Source organism: Ambystoma mexicanum, chromosome 7q, assembly GCF_040938575.1.
Source record: "Ambystoma mexicanum isolate Mex_15411 chromosome 7q, UKY_AmexF1_1, whole genome shotgun sequence".
In the NCBI taxonomy this organism is placed as follows: Eukaryota; Metazoa; Chordata; class Amphibia; order Caudata; family Ambystomatidae; genus Ambystoma; species Ambystoma mexicanum.
Genome location: NC_090941.1, coordinates 985,674,857 through 985,686,858, shown reverse-complemented (window position 1 = coordinate 985,686,858; position 12,002 = coordinate 985,674,857). Strand labels below are relative to the sequence as shown.

The 12,002-nt window shown below is 42.7% G+C and overlaps 1 protein-coding gene across 1 annotated transcript in view; it reads right to left on the bottom strand.

Moving 5' to 3' along the window:
• Positions 1–12,002, bottom strand: part of ARHGEF17 (Rho guanine nucleotide exchange factor 17) — a 1,051,814-nt gene that overhangs the window by 56,768 nt on the left and 983,044 nt on the right. Inside the window, exons 13-14 of the mRNA XM_069640110.1 lie at positions 11,096–11,289; positions 3,852–4,102 (exon numbers count right to left, since the gene is read on the bottom strand). Coding sequence (XP_069496211.1) covers positions 3,852–4,102; positions 11,096–11,289 — 445 coding nt within the window. The remainder of the gene's footprint in view (positions 1–3,851; positions 4,103–11,095; positions 11,290–12,002) is intronic.

Here is a 12,002-nt window from a genome sequence, read left to right as displayed (position 1 = left end):
TCTAAGGGATTTGCAGGAGCCAGGGTTGCATGACCTATTTATATGTGCCCTAAGCATGTCACGGCTGACAACCATGACCAAATGAGACTAAGGCATGACTTATATAGGCGTCATGTTGTATCATAACACCTGGATATCCATGACTATTTCATCCATGTTAATGTCTACTACGATAGCCGGCTCAGCAAGTAGCACTCCCAGAGGTTCCATGCACAGGTTGATGAAAATGGAGCAGAGAACTGGAGAATGGGGGATGGCACAAGTCACTCCTATTGGGAGAGAACTGGAGGTCTCCCTCTGGAACAATTGCGAGAAAGGAGATTCAGAACTGTTTGAGGAATGCCAGTGGGGAGGGGATTGCGCAAAGGAAATATAGTCGGTGAATAAGGATAGCTCAGGGGCCATGCATTTGTCTTGGAAGCAAGACAACGTAGCGCAACACAGGTTTGAATCCCGATCTCGCGTTTCGAAACCACTCGCTGGTATTAACCGCATTATAAAAGAACAATCATGATCATAATTATGATGGGAATCAAAAAGCTTTGGCCATCTCCAAAAGAATGAGTGGGAAAGTGGTCAGCGTGCCACCATCCATGCGGCGGCGTCTGCTTTGTGGATGGAAGCAGTCCTTGCATTTGAGGCAAAAGCTAGACTTGTGTAAATGGAGGAAGTTGCTTGGATGGATATTAGAGTAAAGATACAGAGTCACTGTATTTTCTAAATCCGTTCAAAGGTAAGCTAGGCTGCTGCTTTGGTGAGCAGTTCAAAGGTGTTTTAGGGGGAGTGGTTTCTTAGGTGGGCGAGGCTTCAGCCACTTCCAATACTAGGCATCAAATAATAGGTATGGTTTACTGGGAACCAATGAGCACACTGTAATTAACTTCTTTGTTGGTGTTTATATCTGTTCGCAAAGAAGACTCACATCTAGTTTGCTATTTGCCATTACGTCAAGATGTTTATTGATTTTAACAAAATCCAGTTATTGAACATTGAAGATTTCATTCTATTTTGGATCGTTATGCCCCAGTTGTAGGAATCAAAGGTTACAATTCAAACGACTTACATGAAAATCAACACTACACAGCTCCTCTGCAGTGTTGGGGTGGTCAGGAAAGGTCTCCATGATGGAGGGTTTCATGTTGCGCATGCCATATTTGTGGAGGGGGTGGGGCAAACTGGGCGGAATGTTGCAATTTCATATGTATCCACTGTATAATTGTGAATGGGATATATTACTTTAGTCTTACATTTTTTTTAAAGTTCATAAATATTAGATTTGCACGCATATAGAAAGATAAAATGCTAAAACTGCCAAATGAAATACAAATGTGATTCACACATGGTGTGCCACGGAGAGCCCAGAAACAGGAAATGAGGGGCTTTATTATGCACATCTGAGCTGGAGGGGGGGTTGTCCTGAAGAACATAAGTTAAAGGAGACTTAACATGCATGCACACTGAAGAACATGCAAAGGGAATTTATAAATCTTTTATAAATTAATTTAGTCTTTGCAGCCATTAGTTCGTGCAGTGAATTTCAGGTGGATGGGAAAATCTAGTTATTCAGGATTGAAGGTTAAAGGAGGAAAGGAGGAATAATGATTAACCAAGCAGATGGTCAGCTGTTGAACAGGACACAATGTTTATGGCTTGGTAAGTACATTGAAGTGTTGTAGAGGGACCAGGCCACCTGTTTTGACCACCAGCAATAAAACATGGGGTGAATTAACGCTTGAGGCTATAGTGATCAATATATAGGAGTTTCAATTGTATTCTCAGATGTGCCGTGCATGTTGGAATAGCAGTCATTTAGATTAGAATGTTTCAATGGTGCCAGTAAGCAGGGGCGGATGAGATAGTTATCGTCAGTTCAAAGAGAACTTGTTTATTCAGCCTTCCTCATGTTGCTCAAAGTATACATGCGGGTCATGTGCAATTCTGGTTAAGGATAAAGGGCTAAGGCCAGTTGTTATTAGTGATGAATTATGTTTGCACACAAATGTTTGATGTCATGACCTACCACAGACAAATCCCAAGAAGGGGTGTGCTACGAATATGATCTGAAGATAGTAGTTAGGATAAGAAGAATTGGATAATGATAGGATTTCTTTGTAGGGGTTTTGACCAATCACATATGGGGGGTGGATTGTAATAAAATATATGGGAAAGTTAACTGTTGCAAAAATGTATATAATTTGTCAACTTGTGTGGTTCAGTGGGACTTGGGTTAGTTTGGCTCGACAGGGTCATCTTGCTGCTCCTGGGACGATTGTACATTAAACTTGCTTTACGTACAAACATGTACTTGTTTCATAAGTGGTGGGCCTGCATGGGGTTACAGTGATTAGGGGCCAATCCATACAGCAGCCCTCACTAAGAGACTTTCAAAGAGTATTAATTACAAAGTGAATTTGCTACAGAATAAGGCAGGACCCTTGTTCTCTATGTGTCTGTTATTGTTGAACATATTTGCTTTTAGGCTACATGCTGGATGTTTTTGAGTGAAAATAAGTATTCAGCTTCTGCCCGTGCCTAGCATTTGGGGTGAAATTGTTTGATAAAGTGATATATTAAAATGTTCTATTTTTTTTAAAGTTCATAAAAATGAACTTTTCACCAATGTATCTCATAAAAAGAAGATCAACATTGGAAATATACAAACACAACATGTATAACATTCTTCAACATTCTACCTCATGGGTTGTTATAAATAAAAAAGCTTCCTTCATATATTTCTTACATATATACACTAAAAAGAGGATAGAATAATTACTTTTAGTTTTCATCAGCACATTTCAAATTATCAATCAAACGTAATTTTAAAAATCTCATTAAATTAACTTTGCAGGAGACCTGGGGGTCTTCAAATAACAAATACCACACAGTCTCTGGAGAAGTAATTCTAAAATCCTCAATAAAAATTGCCAAGAAGTTCCCTTCTAGATTCACTCAGGCTAACACATTCAAGCTCTGCATGCCTTAGGAATTCAATTTCTATAGATTTACAGAATCAGCATAATCACTCGGCTCGCAGGACATTTTTCCTAGCTCCTAAGATCCAACGTGGGTAAGAGGTTTAGCCTCACTTTTAAGAAGCATCTTCTCCGGCGTGCATCCGGAAATTTGATCAGTTAATTTGGGAGCTTATTTATTTAGGGTTTTACCATCAAGGACAATGTAATGATGAAAAGAATGAGGCCTTTGGGTTAGTGGCGCAATACAAGAACTTAGATAGCTAGATAGATAGAATATGATTTACATTCCTCGATGGTTTGAGATCAATCCACCTACAATAAGTGCTTCTTAACCTTGTCAGGGTTGCCGATTAGTAGCTCCATTGAATTAGAAAGTAGAGGTATTCTATTATCATTGATTATTTGCGATAAATTGATATGCCGGGTATAACCATTGCGTACATTTGTATGCGTCTTTCCTATTTCTCTATTGCAGTATCAGCAACCTTTGGCTCTCTAGATGTTCTGGACTACAACCACTTTCAGCCCTACCCAGCATAGTCAGTGCAGATGGATCATGGAAGATGTAGTCCAAAACATCTGCAGATCACAAGTTGCAGACCCCCTGATCCAATGGAATGGCTCCCAAAGGTGGCAGGGAGAAGTCCTTAAGTCCTCCTATTTGCAATTATTCATGGCCACTCGAGGATTACCTCACAATTTAAAGAGACAATTGACAAATAAAATACTCTATGACAATACACATCTGAATAAAGGCTGATATTTTCTTGGACAGGCCATCACCAAGATTGTTCTAAAGATAAACATAACCACATGTTTTCACATAAAAACAGTCCAAGCACTGCCTTTCAGTGTTCTGCAGCTGCCAAAACTCACTTCCAAAGCTAGAGGAGATGGTGGAACGGCTGGCCTGGCTCTGCAGCGTGCCTGAGGGGCTTGGCGAGGACTCGTCGTCCGTGTCATCACTGTCGAAGGGCATCAGCTCCCGGCTGGCACTATCCACAGGCTCTGAGAGCTCCAACGATGAGCCAGAGATGGATATGTGAAGGCACTGCTGTGAGACAGAATCTTCTGGCGTCGAAGGTACAGGATCTGATGCCGGCCTGACCAGGGACTCCGTACGGTCTCTGGACAACATGTAAAGAGTAAGCATGAGAAAGGGGGTTTGTGCACCAAGATTACATCGGCATATACAAAAATGTGCTGCAGTTACACACTAGTGTGTTCCATCTTCTTGATGTGACTGAAGTTGCTATGTGAAATGAGGCAAGCTAACGCAACCCCATTTGGAGACAATGTATATTATTCTTATTAATAACTTCCACAACAGTCACACATTTCAATTAAAGTGCTGGTGGGTATTAAGGATTATTTCAAACGATATAAAAGGCAGCTGTTTTTATGGTTTGGTATCTTTCTACATTGTTAAGAGGTTTCCAAGCCCTCCATACAGTGCTCATGGCGAACCCCTGGTACACACAAGTTGTGGGGTGAAATGATAGCCACAGAGTGACAGATGGAGAGGCCATGCTAGGCCCCTATTGTGAGAATCAAGCTGGCTAATGTAGAGTTCCATTGAAATATAAAAGCCAGTACAAAATATTGTTTTCCGATATAAGGCCTAATGAATGAACACAAAATTGGCCCATTTCAACTGTTTTACAATACAAAACCACCGAGTGGAAGGAGAGTTTGCCTTAGAATTGTAATATTGTGGTGTCCAATGGAGGAAAACAAAAAGAAATAGGTGGTACTGCAGATGTTGACTTTGTGTAAATAGAGAAAAGGCTCCTTTGATGGATTTAAAATCGCAGCAGTGTATGTGGAAAGAAAAGATACATTTGAAATACAGCGCATTTGGAAGATTAAAAGGAGAAATGATGCCTGATATTGAAGAAATAAAATCAAGTGACAGATTGAGTTTTCAGGAATAAAGAGACGTAATTTTCATCATATAAAATCAAAGCATGTTAAGAGAAAGGCCTATTTCATGTGTGTAAAAGTGAACACTGGTTTCCCAAGTTAACTATGGCCTGTGTGCATAAGATTCATAATTAATCTACCACTGTTCTAATAAAGTAGAAAAGAAAGATTGTATTTATGAAAAGCAGTCCTAGGAGTAATACAAAATGTTACATTGTGTCAATGTAAAATTATATTCTTTTAGAATTATATATGTAGCTTGTTTTTGCCCAATGAACTGGAAGATCTGGGCCTCTGACACTTTGACCGTAAGACCTTTGGCTGAGGACCCCTAGGAGAAGGTGGTCTGGTTTTCAGTTTAAATGCTAAAAAATACAGATGTGTAGATCAGAATTGTGGAGGTGGCATATAAGCCAGCCAGCAGAAGTGACCTTCAGGTCAGGTCTCCCAATTAACTGTGCATTAGCTTCGAATTGAAAACCTTTGAAGCGCAGGAGGGGAGGGCAAGATCACATTGGAGGGCCAGATGTCCTAATCAGGTCACAGGAGAGAAATGAATCCTAAGAAATGGTGGGGGCTGGTGTGAAACTCAGGGATACTTGTGGGGACTTGCCATTGACTAACATGAATACCTTTTATTGAATAAAAAGCACATCGTGTGTTCCACTGAGTTCATCCCGGGTTCGAATTAAAGTGGATCAGAAGCCCGTCAGGACCATGTTAAAACCAAATTTTGGGTGATGGACACAAGTTGAGTAATAAAAGACAATTATGATTCCGGCCTTCCCATAATTCCAAAGGAATAGAAAGGTTATGTGATGATAGGTTATGCGAGTAAGGTTTGAATCGGGAAGGGACAGATTTGGGACCAAGGTAGCTCCTCCCAAGAAGGGAGTGCCAAGTGATGATAGTTTTTTTACGACTTGCCATACAATGTAGAATTCAAAAATATATAGGTTCATGTAGTTATCCAAAAGATTAAGGTAGTTGCCATGTTGGCAGCTTTTCAGAACCCAAAAATGTAAAACTACCTGTCATTTTGAAATTATGTATTTGTCCTCCTCCCTCAGCTTCTATAACCCAGACCTCCCAACTTCTGGTCCTATCAGCAGCCAGTGGGCTTCTTAGTATAAGGTGAAGGGAGAGAGCTAGCCAATCCTTATTGTGGGAATTATGACAATATGTAGGTGTCATCAGCCCTATATCTTGGGAATTTCCAATCTAAGAGGGGACTTGCTTTCTCATCTAGTTGTTTCTTTGGTATTTCGACTCTTGGGACCTTTCTTTGGACTTCTGATTTTTCCATTGACTTCCCCACTCTATTGCTGGGCCTTAAACATTGTGTGGGAGGCAGAGACTGGACAATCTAAAAGCTAGCTGGGCCTGCAATTTGAGGAACTAGAGGATGTCTTGGTGCTGGGGACTACACTTGACTGAAGCCTGTGACCAGATCGGTGCTGTCCTCAGAGGGGCCCTGCTGTTTCCCTGGATGCCCCATAGCTAGGGCCTCCCATGTAAGTAGATTAATCCAAAAGCCAACAAAAGTGTGAGGGGGAATCTGCCAGCCTTAATCTCCACCTTTCCTAGCGGGGATGGGGTGGAACTGGGGGAGACCCTTAGCACATTTTATTAAATCGAACTCAAATTAATTCCACTATAGAAAATCACCCTATCCCTTTAAATTGAATTGTGCTGGGGACTGCCTGCCTTAATCATTTTCATTAAATTGTGGGTGGGGTGGAAGCTTTGTAGATCCTTAGTGCATTGAAATGAAATCAATTGATGACTATATAGAAAATCACAGGATGAGTGTTGTTTAGACTTCGAAACTAACACAGTTCATGCCCAGTGTGTTGAAGCGGTATAGACAATAAAGTACTTGGGTGACTACCTTTCTAAAACCCCTGTCTTCTGTACGAAGGGGGGTGTCCATAATCCCAAAATAAGTAACCCTAAAACTCTGCCATTCAAGGGAATGTAAAGTGTGTAAAACGAAATTTCCTATTTATTTACTTGCATCCCAAAACGATTTCTCCAAAGTCCTATCTTTCATGCAAATAAGCCCAAACCGATTTGCCCATTTAGTTCATTTCTTGTCTATGCCTTTCAAATAAAAAAAATCAAAACAATTTTTTTCATTGTGTCTATTTGTCAAACCCTGCCGTCCACAGGACCCTCGAGAAGAGGAGGAGAAAGTGAATCTAACAAGAAAATAGGCGCAGAAGGGGCAGTGGAGGGGGATGGCACTATAGCCGGGGGAGAGGAGAACCGGAAACAAGCTGATGTTGGTGGACCACACGAGAAGGAATATATTGAACCTCAGCGACTGCGGAAGACAGTCTCTAAACCAAAAGTGGGACGAATGAAAGTAGGAACCTGGCAAAGGCATGTTCCGACGAGCTAGCAGCATATCACACTTAGGAGGCATGTATTTTTTAAAGGGGGGGCAGGCAGGGGGTCATAATAAGGGGGGTGGTTGGGGTAATTTTGTCTTGTTCTGTTGGGGGGACGACAAAAACTCTCAAATTCTGTCATGGTGAGCAATGTAATAAGTAAAGTGTAACTGTGTGCTGTTATAGTTCTAACCCTGACAATCCACTCATAAAACATATCTGAAGAAAAAAAAAGACAAAACTATGTTGCTACTGTATTCCCAGTCCCTGTACTTTGACTTCAAATTAAGGGGTCATATATAACTGATGCCTGGGGGTAGGGGTTGCTGGGAGAGAAGAGCGTTGTGATAACCCAAGCAATCACTGGGGGTTGTTCAAATGTCATAACACTGTGTTTGAGGTACAGTCTCTAAATCTTCCCGTATGTTGTAGTATCTGCAAGTTCATTAGAAATACAAGTCAGTCAATTGGTGGAAGTCATTTGAAATTGTGACATTGTGTAGTGCCACGGCATTGGTGGTTGATGTTTTGGGTGCTATTATTATTTGTCAAACCTTAAATAAATATATATTCTTACTATCCATCGGCTTGGTTCCTAGCTCATTGCTGGTACAGAGGGTATTTGCTGGGGTAGTGCGAAATAGGTTGGAGGCCTCACTTAAGTTGCATCCGTATAAACTCTTTGGGTGTGCGGCACCTTGGTTGTGGGGGAAAGGAACTCCCTGAGTTGAGAGTGACCGCCTAATAAATCATGACAAAGCCACAGGCACAAGACTCATTTCAATGAAAGTGCTGGTGGATGTAAATGCTTATTTAAAATAATAGAAGAGGGCGGATGTTTCTATTTGTCAACACTGTCATATGTTGTATGACCTTACAAAACGCAAGCTGCAGCTTTGGTAAAGGCATCAGGTGCGAGGCACGTTTCAATACAAGTTCTGGTGTTTTATAATGCCCATTTTAAAATGATAGAAAATTCAGATATTTGTAGGAGTCCTTACTTGTGAGGAGGGGTGGCATGCCTTGCTTAACAGAAGTCATCATCAGGCACATGGCATATAGGTAGTCATTTAAATAAAATGCCCAGGCACCATTTATTGAGTTCTATAACCAGCTAACTCAACATGCCACGAATTCCGCATGTTGAAAATACCAACTATGAATTAATGACTGGAGCAGAGTCATCAAAGCAGCATAGGGGTTTCCTCCTAGATTTGTCATGGCACGAGCCCTTCCATAATATAGCCGGTTTCTACACGCTCAAGCACCAAAGATGCCAACCAAGTGAGTCACCCGCCACTATCATTCCATCAGAATCCCCCCTTCTCCCCTTTACTGGGGCTATTCCTGCCCCACCAAGGTGCACTGTATCACCAGAATTGTGAGCATACTCAAATCGCAAGGATTGACGATATGTCATGACCGACTACCAGAACTAGAAACACTTCCCCCCACCAGATCTGTAGGCAGGACAACAGCGCCTGGCACAGAGGCACAGGCAAGCAGCCACATCCGGAGGGCAAGTTTTGCCACCTTAATCCTTCTTCTTGGCTCTATATGCTGCTTGGCTAGTCCTGACATTAGCCAAATAATGCTGCAGATCAGGGCCCAAATGGGTCAATCCAGAAGCGAGGGAGTAAGAGAGAGTCCGAACGGAGGAGTCACCGTTGTTCACTATATTTCATGAAAGTTATGGCTTTGAGAGCCACTGACCCTACCCGAGCTACAAAAATTATAGGAGTTAATAGTTACAGCTCCTTTTTTAGTTTTACCTAGTAGGTGGTGCTTTAGCGCCACTTATGAGCCAAAACGAAGGCATTGGGGTACAGCTAGGGCGGGAGGGCATATGAGGAGGGACACTATGCTTGTAGGTGTTTAGTTAGAGTGCCTGGAGACTGCCCATGGGTGGTAGCGGTGCATGGTACAAGTCAATATAACATTTACCCACCCATTGACTGCCCATGGCCATGTTAATCCCTATGGCCATTCCCACACACTTCCTATTCCTCCTGCAAGCACACAAACTCCTGGGATCTCTGACACTTTATCAAGCCTTTAAATCAAACTTTGCACTCTAAGGGCCTGCCAGGTTATTTTTCAAAGCAGTCTTCTGAGAGTTAATAGTTTAATTGGTGCTGTAAACGCGCTACTGGTATAATAAAAATGTCTTAACCAGGCTCGTTTTCAGGCACTTGATTCATAAGCACTATATGTGTCCTTCACTAAGGCCTGTTAAAAACGAGCATTGGCAAAGCCAATGGCTTTGGCTTGCATGAAGGTATTCGATCAGCATTTTTCAGGCACTGCTATCATGTTCCCAGATACATGCACCATTTTCTGGCTGCTACCATTAATGGCCGGTTAGTGACATTATGACAATGCCTGGCAAGACCTTTCCAGTGCCTATTCTCGTTTCTTTGTTTGATGTCACCATTACCTCATGCCACTTCATGCACTGAGACACCCCGACTGCAGGCCCGCTCTTCGAGAAAGACCTTGATGTGCCCAGTAGCATCGCAAGACACCATTATCCAGTGGCTCGCTCACACAGGAGACATAGATGGGTCAAATCTGGTGTCCACCAATTGCATAATGCCACGAATTGAGTGTCAGTGACCTTCACACAAGTGATCAACATAACTGCATGCCTGTCTATCCAGTCAGCTACCGTTATGGTGCCACGGTCCATCATTGCAGCATGATTTTCTGTGCACAGTGTATACCCTAACTACATTAACATCCCTACACATCTCTGCACACAATGCACCACCATTACAGCAAGACCATCCATACACACAGTGTGCCACAATTACTGCACAGCAATCCATACACAAAGCATGACCACCAGTGCACACAGACTGCCATCATTACTCTATGACAATCAATACACACAGTATGGCATTTCATACATATAGTGTACCAACATAACTGTACGGGCACAATTACAGTGTGCCACCATTACTGCCTAACAATCAATACACACAGTGAGCAGCAATATCTGCATGACCAGTCATGCACACAATGTGTCATATCCAGTGTTCAACCACCACAGCAATATCACCCAGAAACACAGTGCCATAATTACAGCATAACTAAATACACAGTGTGCCAGCATTAATGCATACCTACCAACCCATGAAATGTGCTACCATTACAGCATGGCCATCCCCTCATACACACATTGCATGGCATAGCATAGCCAGCGGGCCACCATACACATGGCTTGCCATCATTGCTGCTTGGCTACCAGCACATATAGGCACTATTAACACGTGGCCAACCATACACAGAGTGTGTCGCCACAATATATTTAGTGAAACAGTGCATGGGCAGAACCATGCACAGTTCACTACCACTAGGTTAGGACTATTCTCACAAAAAGCCAACCCTGTTTCAAAGTGATCCATACCTGGATCCATACTACCATTACTCAGTGATCGCACATAGACAGAAAGCCATTTGTACCGCCATACAACCAGACACCATTACTACCATATGGGATACATTACTCACCGTAATCATATTTCTGATGCTCGTATTTGCTTAGATTCACATACTATGCATAGGCCAACATCTAGTAGAAGCTGCAGAGTATTACAATTGTTGCACTATGACAGCGTGACACCCACCGAGTGTCCCATCAGTAATCCCCTTCTGAAAGCTCGATGCCAGGGGTCTGCATCCTTTGGCTCTGCAGCATATGGAGAACTAAGGTTCAGGACCCCTGCTCTATGGTCCCTTAGAAACGCATGCTCAGCTGCGCCCGCTATCCTTGTGACAGCATGTAAGCTGGCGCGCCATTACCTGCTGGTTTTCTTGAGTCCTGGCACGGAGGCGATGCAGAGGATCCTGGCAGAGCAGACGGCGATACATGCTTCCACCGTGGGCTCGTTCTTTATGCTAAGGAGGCATACCTGCCCCACATACCCATCGCTGTTGCATACCCAGACTTCGTGGGCATTCTCCAGGCTGCTGTGGCTGGGGGACGCACAAGAAAACTGCAGAAGCCAAAAAAACAGCAAATCAGGAAGAGAACACTCATGATCAGGTCAGAGTTTCGTGGTAATGCCCCGGGCTGCCATACAATGCACTTTCCCCTAAAACATTGAAGTGAAAAAATAGACAAGAAAGCTGTTCTTAAAGTAACTGTCACTTGGTAGTATGATATTTAATGCTTGATATATCAGATGAAAATGTATCGGTGGACTAAACACTTGTGTACGAGTGCGATCGAAATAAAATATCAATATCCAATCATCCACCCAGCCACCGATCCATCCAACCACCCACCCAACCAGCCACCCATCCAACCCATTGTATTTCCATCCAGCCACCCATCCAACCCATTGTATGTCCATCCATCCAGCCACCCATCCAACCCATTGTATGTCCATCCATCCATCCATCCATCCATCCATCCATCCATACATACACCACTCTCGGGGAGAGCCTTGTCACTGTGAAACCACTACGGAGGAAATTGGGCAAAAGGTGGATTACCATAACAGAGGAAAGCCACCCTCTGTCATTTTAGAAAGGCCTCTTTCCAAACAAAAAACTGTTCTGTCTTGTACTAGCTTATTGGACACTTGGTGGCAAATGTTCCTACATGGCCGGCAGAGATGTGAAAGCGTTCTGAGACCTTTGGGTGTGAGGCACTATATAAATAACAGATATAGATAGGTAGAGTTCAAGACAAATGGTTGTATTT